Here is a 14,264-nt window from a genome sequence, read left to right as displayed (position 1 = left end):
GGCAGGGGTGAGGTGGGTTCTAGGAGTAAGGTCAAGCAGTAGTCTGACCAGTTTGTTTTGAGATGTTTGTAATTTTGTTTTTAGCGCCTTTGAGGTGCTTTGGTACCATGAGGTGCAAGCATAGTCGTAGTACCCTTGAATGAGTGCTCCTGCTAGAGTCTTCAGGGTATTCTTGTTTACCAGTGAGGAGATCCGGTACAAGAAACGAGTTCGTTGGTTGACTTTTTTTATTACATTGGATGCCATTTTGTCACAGGAAAGATTTGCCTCTAGGATGGAACCCAGGTAGGTAATATCTTCTTTCCTTGTGACAATATTGTCACCCACTGTAACTGAGAAGCCGTCGGTCTTGCTGAGTTTGTTATTTGAACCGAAGAGAATGGACTCTGTTTTGCCCATGTGTAATGATAGTTTGTTATCAGCGAGCCATATGCAGATTTTGCTTAGTTCTGAGCTGAGGGTTTTTTCAACCTGTAATTTGTTCTTGTCAGAGACCAGCAGGGCTGAGTCGTCCGCAAACAGGAACAAGTTGCAGTCACAAGCTGACGACATGTCATTTGCATAAATTAGGAACAGTAGCGGACCTAGTATGCTTCCTTGTGGAACACCACAGTTTACTGTGAGGGGGGGGATAGGGTACCGTTTACCTCCACCATCTGCTCTCTCCCTCCAGGTAGGATTGCATCCAGCTCACTGATAGACTATCAAAACCAATTGCTTTTAGCTTGTCAATCAGAATGGTGTGATTGACAGTGTCGAAGGCCTTTTGTAGGTCCAGCATGACCATGCCGCAGTATTTGCCCGCGTCCACCTCTTGTTTGATGTGGTCGTTTAAATAGAGAAGGCATGTGTCAGTGGAGTGGGATGTTCTGAAGCCAGATTGGAATTCGTAGATTAGATTTTTTTCCGCAAGGTATTTTTCGACCTGTTCGTATACAATTTTTTCCATGACTTTCGAGATGGAGGTAAGGATAGAAACAGGGCGGTAGTTGCCTGGGTCTAATTTACTGCCTTTTTTGTGCAGAGGGGTCACTCTCGCAATTTTGAAGTCCTTGGGGACGTGTCCCTGTTTTATAGAGAGGTTTATTATGTGTGTGATGACTGGGGTGATGGCGGCTGCTGAGTCTCTGAGGAATTTGGAGGGGATGTTGTCATGGCCAGTGGCCTTGTTAGGTTGGAGGGCGCTCAGTTTTTTGAGTACCTCATCTGTTGTTACCATTTCCAGTTTGAAGTCGTCTTTGTGGACCCCTAGGTTTTTGTAGTAAGCTACTATGTGTTCTACCCCATAATGCCCTGAGTGGGAGGGTAGTTTGTTTACCAGTGTTGTGGCTATGTTTGTGAAGAAACTATTTAAGTAATTGGCTACATCCAGCTTTTCTGTGATGAGCGTGTTGTCCGTCTTTATGTTTATGTTTGAGAATCTGGTTTTAAGTTTTTTACTGCAGCCTAGTTGGTTATTGAGTAATTTCCAAAGTTCACGCGGTTTGTTTTTGTTTTCCTCGGTTTTGTCATTGATGAATTTTTTCTTTGCTGTTTTGATCATGGAGTTTACATCATTTCTTAGTCTGTTTCTTTGCAGTTTGAGTTCAGTCACGTGGGCTTGGAGTTCACTGCTCGTGCTTATGTTAAGCTTTGACTGACTTTTACGAAACTCAGAGCATTTTTTGTCTCTGGTTTTCATAGCGGTCAGTATTTCAGCGTGCATCCACGGCTCAGCGCGATTTTTTACCCTGGTGGTTCTTAGGGGGGCCATGTTGTTTAGTATCGTTGAAAATTTGGTTTTGAAGCCAAGCCATGTTTCTTCAACCAGTGTACCATTGAGCTCATCTGACCAGTCCAGACCCTCCAGTTCAAGGTTAAAGGCCTCGCTAGAGTAGGTTTTTAGGTCTCTAGATGTGACTGTTTTGTGACAGCCAGCCTTTTGTTTTAGCTTTTTGCGGGTACAGAATATCATATAATGATCACTTAACCCGCATGCTATAACCCCTTTATTGGCGATCTTGGACTTGTCAGAGGTCAGGATGAGGTCAATGGTAGTCTGAGTTGACTCACACACACGTGTGGGTTGTGTGATTAGTTGGCTGAGGCCGTGCAGATCACAAAACCTATTGTAGGATTTGAAGACGGGTGCATCTTTTTGTTGCATATCCGTGTTCCAATCCCCAATAAGAATAATTTCTGTATCCTCAACTCCAGCTAAGCACTCATCCAACACGTCATAAAAGCCATTTTGGTCTGGCGGTCTGTAAATTGTGCCGACTAGAACAGATTTAGCCCTTTCAAATAGAATTTCGACAAAAACAGTTTCAATAGCCTCATGATCTAGGTCTGTACGGTTAATGACATGACATACAGATAGACAGTACTGCTACATCTATACATTTATGACATACCAGATTTGCAATTACAGTACTGTATTTGTGATACAAAAAGAGTCCAGAAAGAAAAGAGTATATACATTAGGCGTAGAAACTGTACATTGGATTGGGTAGGTGGGGGTGGGACTGTACATTGGAGGTGGTTGGGGGGGGGGGGGGGGGGGGGGGGGTAGGAGTGGGGGGGGGGGGGGGGTGTTGGGTAGGAGTGGGGGGGGGGGGGGGGTTGGGTAGGAGGGGTGGGTGGGGGACACTGTATAACTGTACAAACAACACTGTACATTGGATTATGGGACTGTACATTGGACTGTACATTGGAGGTGGTTGGGTGGGTGGGGGGGGGGTGGGTAGGAGGGGTGGGTGGGGGACACTGTACAACTGTACAAACAACACTGTACATTGGATTATTGACAAGACCATACTTGGTAATTTACTGTACATTGGCGGGGGTTGTGTTCGGACATTTACAGGGGCCAGTTTCGAGTTGCAGTCTCCCTTAGGTGTTTTTTGAGAGTGTTTTTGAAAGTGGGTAGTGATTCACATTCCTTTACAGCTTTGGGTAGGGCGTTCCACATTGATGTGGCATAATTGCGAAACGTGTTTAGTCCCTTGTTTGAGCCGAATCTGGGTTTAACATGATTTGTGGAGCTCCCTCTGGTGTTGTGATCGTGGTATTCACTGACCTTTGGGAAGTATTTAGTCATGTACATGGGTACCTTGGTCGTGTAGTGTATCTTGTAGACCAGGCCCATTGCAAGTTGCTGTACTCTGTCGTCTACTCTAAGCCATCCTAGGTTGTCAAAGTGGGCAGGGGTGAGGTGGGTTCTAGGAGTAAGGTCAAGCAGTAGTCTGACCAGTTTGTTTTGAGATGTTTGTAATTTTGTTTTTAGCGCCTTTGAGGTGCTTTGGTACCATGAGGTGCAAGCATAGTCGTAGTACCCTTGAATGAGTGCTCCTGCTAGAGTCTTCAGGGTATTCTTGTTTACCAGTGAGGAGATCCGGTACAAGAAACGAGTTCGTTGGTTGACTTTTTTTATTACATTGGATGCCATTTTGTCACAGGAAAGATTTGCCTCTAGGATGGAACCCAGGTAGGTAATATCTTCTTTCCTTGTGACAATATTGTCACCCACTGTAACTGAGAAGCCGTCGGTCTTGCTGAGTTTGTTATTTGAACCGAAGAGAATGGACTCTGTTTTGCCCATGTGTAATGATAGTTTGTTATCAGCGAGCCATATGCAGGTTAGAGTTTGTCTTAGAGCAGGGCGATAGAACACCAGCCCTGATTCCAAACTCTAACCTTATCCAACTTCGAAAGAGTCGTCTATAAGCTTAACCAGTGATAAACTAGGCGTTAGGTAGTTTGCAGGCTGTTAGACCCGGAAATAGGCGCAGACACAGGCGTCACACAATTGGCGCACATGTCACATGACCAGAAACGTCAGTGGCCAATCAGAGAGCGTCTCCGCAAACATAGGCTACGTTTTCGAGATGCATCCATCTTTTCATGAAAAGAAACGCAACACTGTCTGTTGGTGAAACAGTGCCTACTATTGAACGTCTTTGGAAAGTGCTCAGAAAAATTGTTGTATTTACCCCAGATATCCAGTAGGAGGCAGTCATGAACATGCCATTTTGTCTTGTTTTGTTGTAATATTTGGTCAAAATAACCAAATGTATGTCTCTTTACATTGACAGGGATGTAAGTTAGGATGGACCACATCACTCATATCTTTATCAAGAGAGTCTGAGAGTGATGTTGTTGAAACCACCCAGTGTCAGACTGAGCAAGCAGTGTGAACGTATAAATGGTGTTTTTTGATAAAAAAAAAAAAAACATGAAAAGACTGAGTCCCGCTGTATTACTCAGGCTGAGCTACAGTGTCTATTCACAGGCGCGATCCCACTACTGAGCGGCACGGGGGATTTGGCCTGCTCCGTCTCCGGCCTGGGCCGGTGCACCCCTCCTTAGGCGACCTGGTGGTCCCGGGCTCCCCCAGGAGCACCATATCGATACCGAACTTAGCGCGGACACCCGATCGGCATAGTCCACTGCAGCTCAGAACCCCTGAGCTCAAACGATCCGCCAGCCTCAGCCTCCCAGTAACTTGGATTACAGGCGCGCGCCACCGCACCCGGCGAGAGTTGGAAGGACCAGTCGGGCTTTTGTCTTTTAAAAAAGTGACGTCACCCAAGTCTATTCAATGTGTGGTGGCATCTAGTGGTGAATATAAGTACTGCAGCTGCTAAAGGCTGATTCATAATAATCGGGGATATTGCAGCTCAAAGTGCTTTACAACAGAAAAAGACAGGCACAAAATGAGCACATAAAGTGCAGACATATAAAATCACAGTTTTTCACATTAGGATCTAACATCCCAATAGGCCACCTTGTTTATGGTTTGATTCAGTTTTAAAAATAGACAATAATAAAAAGAGTAAGATAGAATAGAGTAAAATAGTGCAGTGCAATACAGTAGAATAGAATAGACATAAAATGAGCACAAAGTGCAGACATATAAAATCATAGTTTTTTACAGTGCAATACAATTGTGCTGGATTATTGTTTAATAGTTTAAAGTCGTCTTTACCTTCTCTGTTTGGTATCCACAGTCTAAAACCTAACAGTCTTCCCTCCTGTTTGATACCCACTATGACCCTTCGAACCTCCCTCTCAGGGCAAACTTCCCTCAGGGCGCAATTCTAGGCCTGGGTCTCCTACAGTTTTAAAGCCTGACAGTCGTTCTTGCTTGATACTGTAATAGCCAATTTAATTTCTCTTACCCTTTCCATTCATTTTATGTTAAGTCATCTTAAATGACAGTATTCTCTAGTCTCCAGACCTAAGTCACCGGACAAGCCTGAAAATCGCTTCCTTTCCTATCATCAAATTTACTTTATTTAATTGGATAGGGGGCAGGTATTAATAAGAATTTATTCTTCTTCCTGCTCTTTTTCGCTTTGATTATAATAAATTATTATAATATTATAGGAATTTGTAATGTACTGTAATACATTACTACCATGTGCGAAACAAAATTAAATGAAATGAAATGTCTGAAGGTTTGGGTAAGGGGGACAGTGGCATTGCTTAAGGAACATCCTTGACGGTTCAATACATGAATCCAATCCAAGTGTTCCTGTCCGTCTTCGTCAGGGATGCGACGGCGTTAGCGATCTGTTCTGCATCTTTGCACATTTTGCATTGTTTTTTGGGGGGGGGGGGGGGGGGGGGGGCCTTTAAAAACGAGGAGAACTTGCAAACCCCCCAGAAAGGCCCGGGGGATACCCCACCTGGGTGCCCATGGCAACCCGGCAGGGAATTACTTTGGTGCTGAACTAAAATGTACAAGGGGCGCAGTGTAACTCAAATGTAAACCGGTGGGACAGGCCTGTTGGAACACTGTTTGTTCACTGATGGTGTTCTCACCTGCTCGACTGTCCTGCTTCCAGACAGATACATTTACATTTACATTTAGTCATTTAGCTGACGCTTTTATCCAAAGCGACTTACAAGTTCTGTACGACAAGCCATCAGGAAGAGCACAACTCTATCAGCTGAGTAACAATGTTCATCAAAGTGTTGAGTGCTACAGTGTAGGTTAGTTTATTAGGACAAGTGCATGACAGTATGGTTAGTTAGGTTTTTTTTTTTTTTTTTTTTTTTTTAATTCAGATAATGGTTGAAGAAGTGAGTCTTTAGTCGACGGCGAAAGATTGGACGTGTTTCGGCTGTCCTAACTGGGGTGGGTAGTTCATTCCACCATTGTGGGGCAAGGATTGAGAATAGGCGACTTCTCTTTGATGACCCTCCCGGAGCTTGGATAGGAGTAGGTCTGAGGCGGCCAGAAGATGCAGAGCGTAGGGGTCTTGAGGGTGTGTAGTTAGAGACCATTGACCGGAGGTAGGCGGGAGCAGTTCCCTTTGCCGCACGGTATGCTAGGTCAAGGGCCTTGAAGCGGATTCGTGCAGCAATGGGGAGCCAGTGCAGGTCCCTAAGAAGTGGGGTGACATGGGCCGACTTCGGTAGGTTTGAGATCAGGCGGGCCGCTGCGTTCTGAATGAGTTGAAGAGGCTTAGTGGCAGTGGCCGGGAGGCCAGCGAGCAGTGCGTTGCAGTAGTCGAGGCGGGAGATGACTGTTGATTGGACGAGGAGTTGGGTGGCTTCTTTTGTCAGGAAGGGGCGTATCCTTCTGACGTTGCTCAGGAGGAATCGGCAGGTTCTGGTTGTCGCTGCGATGTGAGCAGAGAAGTTCAACTGGTCGTCGAGGACAACACCAAGGTTCTTGGCGGTCGGGGACGCGGTCACAGCTGCATTCTCGACTGTGATGGAAAGGTCGGTCAGGGGGGAGGATTTGGCCGGCAGGTGGAGCAATTCTGTTTTGCTTAGGTTCAGTTTGAGGTGGTTGGTCGTCATCCAGGCGGAGATGTCGGACAGACAGGCCGAGATCCGCTCAGAGACGTGGATATCTGAGGGAGGGAAGGAGAGGAAGAGTTGAGTATCGTCGGCATAACAGTGGTAGGAGAAGCCATGAGACGTGATAATGTTACCCAGTGATTTAGTGTAGAGGGAGAAGAGAAGGGGTCCTAAAACCGAGCCCTGGGGGACACCCGTCCGCAGGGGGCGGGTGGCCGACAGGGTCCCTCTCCATGACACTTGGTAGGAGCGGTCATTGAGGTATGATGACAACCATGTCAGCGCAGAGCCAGCCACTCCCATTCCTGCGAGGGCCGCGAGGAGGATCTGGTGGTTGACTGTGTCGAAGGCTGCAGATAGATCTAGGAGAATCAGGACAGAGGAGAGGCCTTTCGCTTTTGCTAAGTGAAGTGCCTCTGTGACCGCAATGAGGGCTGTCTCTGTGGAGTGACCAGTCCTGAAGCCTGACTGATTAGGGTCTAGGAGGTCATTCTGTAAGAGATAAGCAGTAAGTTGGTTGGATACAGCACGTTCAAGTGTTTTAGAAAGGAAGGAGAGAAGAGAGACAGGACGGTAGTTGCCTATGACGGTAGGGTTCAGGGATGGTTTTTTTATGAGGGGCGTGACTCTGGCTTGTTTTAGGGAGGTGGGGACCACCCCCGAGTTGAGTGAGGAGTTGATGGTTGCAGTTAGGAATGGGAGGATGTCTGGTGCTATGGACTGGAGGAGTGGGGAAGGTAGCCGGTCCAGCTGGCATGTAGTCGGACGGTTCGACGTTACCAGTGTCAGGGTCTCGGCTTCTGTAATGGGAGAGAAAGATGACAGAGTGAAGGATGAGGTTCTCGATTCAGCATTTGGAATGGGTGGGGGTTGGGAGAAGGAGCTGCGGATGTTCTCCACTTTTTCCTCAAAGAAGATCGCAAAGTCTTCGGCAGAGAAAGATGAGGGAGGGGGGGGTGGGGGGGGAGTGAGGAGGGAGGACATGGTAGCATGCAGTTTGCGAGATACTGCTGGGTGGTGACGCCACAGATGTGCCTCACATTCAAGTGTTTCCATTCATGCTCTCACTTAATCCACTGTGGGGCGGACATTTTTTTTTAATGAAATATTTAAAATAAATAAAAGTCATAATACAAAATATTTCTTAATTTTCCGTGTGAGTGAAATTTCTTTCAGGAATTGTATTCCTATTCAATGGTACGACCTATTTAATTAAGGACTGTTGGCGTTAGCTAGAGGGGCATCATAGCAAAATACAGATTTACTGTGTATATTTGCATATCTTGTATGTCACAAATGTAACAGTACTGCATATCTGTCATGATTGATTTAGATTAGATGATTAAATTAGATTTTTTTATATCTGTATATTGTGTATGTCATAAATGTCATGATGAATTGAAAATGGGGGACCCTGATGTAAACAAGACGAAAGTCTTTCTCTGCGGTCTGCATCCCCTTAACAATTGTGTGTATTGAGCCGTACTGTATTGTACCCATTCTGCAATCTGTTAATTAAAGTTTTCAATCAATCAATCAGAGCAAACTCAGGGGACATTACAACTGTGTGCCTGCCCACTGGTCCTACATAGTCAGAATGGGTCAAAATGCAGTGGGTGAATTAAAGGGGATTAATAAAGGTACAACTTAACTTAATTGTCAACCCTCATATTGCTATTGGACAGTGATTGAATGTGTTTATAAGTCCGGCCTTCTGGCCATGAACTCACACGACCTGCAAGCCTTCCATTGTTTTATTAAACTGGATTTGTCAGATTCTAGCAAATAAAATGCCTTAAATATATGTTTGGTGATTATTACAGTGTCTAGAACATGTAGATATTTAGTTATTGGTGAAACACATTCATCAAATTTAATTTTGAACTTGTCATGTCTTTGTTGCAATTCTACATATCTGGGTGAAGGTTGAATAGCGTGTGCACCTTACACATTAGATTAGATTCTAATTTATTGTCATCATACAGCATGAGTACAATGACAATACGTTTGGCATCCAACCAGAGTGCAAAGGTCACAGCAAAGTGCATTAACAATATAAAATGTACAAGTGATTAAAATTGAATATAGATACATGAGTCATCATCATCATCAGGCGGCTTCTTCGTTCCGAAGGTTGCCGATCACTCCAACTCCGTGACTCCGCCTCTCACTCCGCTCCAATCACAGACGTCGTCTACCCAGCCTCTTCTTGGTCTTCCACTTCCTCTCTCTCCATCCACCTTCCCCATCACCACCTTCTTGAACATCTCCCCGCTGGATCCTCTCAGAACATGCCCGCACAACTCCATCTTTCTCTTTTTCAACCTCTCCAGCAGCTGTCCTCCTTGCATACCCGCTCTTCTCAGTACCTCCTCATTCTTGATCTTATCCTTCCATGTTATCTTCAGCATCTTCCTCAGCGTCCACATTTCAAAACAGTCTATCATCCTCTTTGCCTCTTCATTCAGCGTCCATGCTTCTGCAATTTTTTTATGGTTCCACTGAGTAAATATGCAAATCTGATGTATGTACAGTGTTACAGTATTATTATGTACAGTGATACAGGTATAAATACACTATGGAAGTAAGCCATACTGGTCAGTGGTATAGATACTGTAGTAGGAATGACATGGAGACATTACACTTCTCACATGTTCACATTATGTTAAGATTTTGAGTTAAAGGAACACGCCAACTTTTGGGGAAATTAGCTTATTTGTCATCTGCCCTGGAGTTAGACAAGCAGATACATACCCTTTTCTTCTCTGTGCATGCATTCGGCTTAGAGAAACACCTGCACCGTTAGCCTAGCTTAGCGTAATTCACTGGAAGTAGGTGTGCCAGTGTAGCAGTCACGAAATACACTCCAAATACGAAACTTTCCTGTAAACATGTTGTGACCTGTGTATTTGGGGTGTACTGTGTATGTGTGTATTTGTTTTAGTATGATAGTATGATGTATGATGATAGGCTAGCCAGACAGTATTTTGTGACTTCAGTGGAATGTGTAAATAGGATACTTGTGGCAAGAGTTCTGGGGGGTGCGTGTATTCCTTTTATTATGTCATTGTGTGCCTGGACAATTCCTTCAGGTTATCTACTACAACATGAATGGTAAATGGACTGCATTTATACAGCAGCTTTTATCCAAAGCGCTTTACAACTTATATGCCTCACATTCACCCATTCACTCACACACCGATTGACAGAGGCAACCATGAGTCTCTTGCTCAGGGACACTTTGACATATTGGTCGCCTCCGCTGTTGGTATGTGAATGATGTTGAGTGAATGGGTAAAATGTGAGGAACAAATTGTAAAGCGTCTTTGGGTTATTGAAAAGCGCTATATAAATAAAATGTATTATTATTATTATTAAAGCACTTTGGATATCACAGATGATGACATCACCCTCCACACACCACTAGAGTACAAGTTTGTGTCAGAAGACACGATTCGAGCTCTGACAAAAACACAAATGAGTACATCTATCTCAAAGGTTCATCAAAAGATGTATCCAAGGACCTGCTCACACATTTCCACACACACGTTCTGCTCCCAACTAGGGCCAATATTATAACATTTCCCAAAAATATTAAAAAATTAAAAAATACTTTTTTTATTATTTTTTTTAAACCCTTTAATTTCTGAATCAGATGCCTCCTAAAACATGTTTCTATATTTGGGCTTCACAGTGTTAAACCATGTCTAAAACATGCTTTTTTTGTGTGCAGGGGAGTCACTCTCGCAATTTTGAAGTCTTTTGGGGACATGTCCCTGTTTTATGGAGAGGTTTATTATTATGTGTGCGATGATGACTGGGGTGATGCATGGCGGTCGGCTGATCAATAAAGGATCATCTTATCTTGTTATCTCACAATACATTTGAATCTAATCTAATGTAAATGATCATGGTCTCATAATAATAATAATGCATGTGACCTAAGGTTATTAAGTGGATCGTCAAATTATAGAATTTTCTATGCAAAATCCTTATTAATTAAATCATTAGTAATAATTTGGTGGTTTCTGCACTTTGACCAAATAAGCATTTCCTCTCCCCACCGTATGTATATTTCTCTCCCACCCACCCCCTCCTAATGTACAGTCTCCTCCCCATCATATGTATATACTCTCTGTCAGGATCTATGGGTAACAGTACTGTATATTTGCATATCCTATATGTCACAAATGTAACAGTGCTAATGACCTGTATGTCATGTATCTCCCTATGCCATAAATGTCATGATGTCATATATGTTGTGTATGTCATAAATGTCACTATGAATTGAAAATGGGGGACCCTGATGTAAACAAGACGAAAGTCTTTCTCTGGTCTGCATCCCCTTAACAATTGTATGTATTGAGCTGTACTGTACTGTACCCATTCTGCAATCTGTTAATAAACTTTTCAATCAATCAATCAATCAATCAATCAATCAATCAATCAATCAATGAATTGAAAATGGGGGACCCTGATGTAAACGAGACAAACGTCTTTCTCTGGTCTGCATCCCCTTAACTGTATTGTACCCATTCTGCAATATGTTAAATAAAGTTTTCATTCATTCATCATTCAACTGTACATAATGTACAGTTTCTACGCCAAATGTCTATACACTCCTTTTCTGGACACTTTTGTATCACAAACAGTACTGTATTTGCAAATCTGATATGTCATAAATGTATAGATGTAGCAGTACTGTCTATCTGTATGTCATGTATGTCATATATGTTATGATGAATTGAAAATGGGGGACCCTGATGTAAACAAGACGAAAGTCTTTCTCTGGTCTGCATCCCCTTAACAATTGTATGTATTGAGCTGTACTTACTGTACCCATTCTGCAATCTGTTAATAAACTTTTCAATCAATCAATCAATTCAATCTAGAACCTTGGACCGTGACGTCACGTACGTCAGTGCCCAACGTGACGTGCCCCCCCCCTTCCTCCTCCTCCCTCCAGCTGAGACACTTCCTTCATCTGAGATACAACTAGTTTGGCTGCTGCTGCTTCTGTCTTTGCCTTTTACGTTTTGGCCGATGATGGCCTAATCATTTCTCCCCCACAGACAGTCGCTGCTGTGGTTGAGTTGTTTATTAATAACGAAGCGATACAAACACCGACTGAGTGCGTGGAGAGAAAGAAATGAAGCCGAACAGGACGCAGGTGTTGCTGTTATTGTGGATGCTGCTGTTGAACTGCGGTGGTCCCGGTGGTGTGGTCCCGGTGCGGGCCATCGAGCCCATCAGCACCAGCATCGCGGTTGGCATGGCAGCGGCTCTCACCGGCTTCCTAGCCAGCTACCAGAACATCTTCTACTACTTCCACGAGTGTTGTCGTCCAGAGTGGATCTCTTTCAACCGATCAGGTAACGGTCTGTTTATTGTGTTGCGAGGACAACCCTTGTTATTATTATTATTAACGTTACTGGAATAATAATAATAATAATACGTGTGAATGAATAGGGTGTATCTGTCTCGTTATAAAACTGAAAATGTCACGCAGGTTATTATTGTTGTGTAGCTAGTCAGTGTTTGTTTAGCTAACGGAACATATGCGTTATTATCGCCATCATTGCAAACGGTTGGCGCTAGATCCCACGGCCCGGAAGAAGATGAAACCACCGAGGACATTTTTTATTTTATACATTTTTTTTTTTTTTTAGTGGCTGAGATACTTTTAACGTTAACGGTATGGCGACTTGCTGCTTTGAAGCTTGGTAAAAAAAATACATAATAAATAAATAATAAAATAAATAAATAAAACACCGATGGCCGGGTGGGATCTAGCGTCAAGTCAACAACCGTTCTGAAAGCGGAAAGACTCCGCGTCGCTAGTTGATGACGTCGCATGTTCTGACGAGTTGTTGCTGAAAGACTCCGCGTCGCGTGTTGATGACGTCAGAGGACCTGCGCCGCGCTTCGCCACTTTCGATTCGCTTGTCTGTCGCTTTTTCAAAACGTTATGGTTATTTTATTATTATTATTAATAATAACACACTAATATCGATGCCAATAGTTACGTTAATTAGACAATGAAGGCAACACGCAACACCTTATTACTATATGTGTTGGTGACGAGTGCCGTGGTGAACGCGATAGAACCCATCTCCACGGCGGTGGTGGTCGGTGTCGGTGCAGCTCTGGGTCGAAAGATCTACAATTACTTGCATGAGAGTTGTGGTCCGAGATGGGTCTCCTTGAACTCCACAGGTGAGGATATATAGTGGTTATGGTAGCTACATCGAGTTGTTGTTGTTGTGGGAGTATTTGTATTCTGCCCGATTCGTTAGTGGGGCCTGGCTGGGGGAAATGGGCATCATTAATCATTAATCATCAACCAATCAATGATCAATCAATAACCATAGTTTTTTTACCCAGCTCAAGTTCAAGCCACAATTCGATTTGAGTCTCTTTTATTAGTTACTTACTATTTGTTAACACTGTTACACTTGCACTATGAATTGAAAATGGAGGACCACAACCACTACACCAGAGGAAGCTCAACAAATCATGTTAAACCCACATTCGGCTCAAACAAGGGACTAAACACGTTTCGCAATTATGCCACATCAATGTGGAACGCCCTACCCAAAGCTGTAAAGGAATGTGAATCACTACCCACATTCAAAACCGCTCTTAAAGAGCACCTACGGGAGGCTGCAATTCGAAACTGACCACCGTAAATGCCCAAACCCCCCACCACCTCCTAATAGACAGTCTCCTCCCCACCGCATGTATATATTCCCTCCCCGCCGTATGTATATTTCTCTCCCACCCCCTCCTAATGTACAGTCCCCTCCCCATCATATGTATATACTCTGTCAGGATCTATGGGTAACAGTGCTGTATATTTGAATACCGTTTATGTCACAAATGTATCAGTACTAAATACCTGTATGTCCCTATGCCATAAATGTCATGTATGTTGTTGTGTCACTGTATGTCATAAATGTCGATATGAATTGAAAATGGGGGACCCTGATGTAAAACGAGACAAACGTCTTTCTCTGGTCTGCATCCCCTTAACAATTGTGTGTATTGAGCCGTACTGTATTGTACCCATTCTGCAATCTGTTAAATAAAGTTTTCATTCATTCACCCTGATGTAAACAAGACGAAAGTCTTTCTCTGGTCTGCATCCCCTTAACAATTGTGTGTATTGAGCGTACTGTATTGTACCCATTCTGCAATCTGTTAATAAAGTTTTCAATCAATCAACACGTATAGATTTGTACAATTAGTAACCACTAACCACGTTGACAAACTGTAACACTAGTGTCTTCATCTTGCATGATCAGGGTTGGAGGCGGACCTGAAGCGTAAACTGTTTGGGCAGCACATCGCCTCGCGCATCATCCTGAAGGCCGTGAGTGGATTCATGAACAACAACAACCCCAAGAAGCCCCTGGTCCTCTCGCTCCACGGCTGGACCGGCACGGGGAAGAACTTTGTCGCCCAGCTGATTG

At 43.8% G+C, this 14,264-nt stretch overlaps 2 protein-coding genes across 2 annotated transcripts in view; both read left to right on the top strand.

Annotated features, from left to right (window-relative positions):
- The window catches only part of LOC311236692 (torsin-1A-like), a 92,965-nt gene that overhangs the window by 73,487 nt on the left and 5,214 nt on the right, over positions 1 to 14,264 (top strand). The gene's annotated exons all lie outside the window — the stretch shown is intronic.
- Positions 11,785 to 14,260, top strand: LOC311236434 (torsin-1B-like; the record flags this gene model as incomplete). The annotated part of the gene is made up of 2 exons (XM_084324112.1): positions 11,785 to 12,164; positions 14,097 to 14,260. Coding segments are annotated over exons 1-2 (387 nt in total), but the record flags the coding sequence as incomplete, so codon positions are not given.

Source organism: Notolepis coatsorum (genome assembly GCF_963971535.1).
Source record: "Notolepis coatsorum genome assembly, chromosome: 11".
NCBI lineage: Eukaryota > Metazoa > Chordata > Actinopteri > Aulopiformes > Paralepididae > Notolepis > Notolepis coatsorum.
Note: the sequence above shows the minus strand (reverse complement) of the source record. Positions and strands in the feature narration are given on the sequence as shown.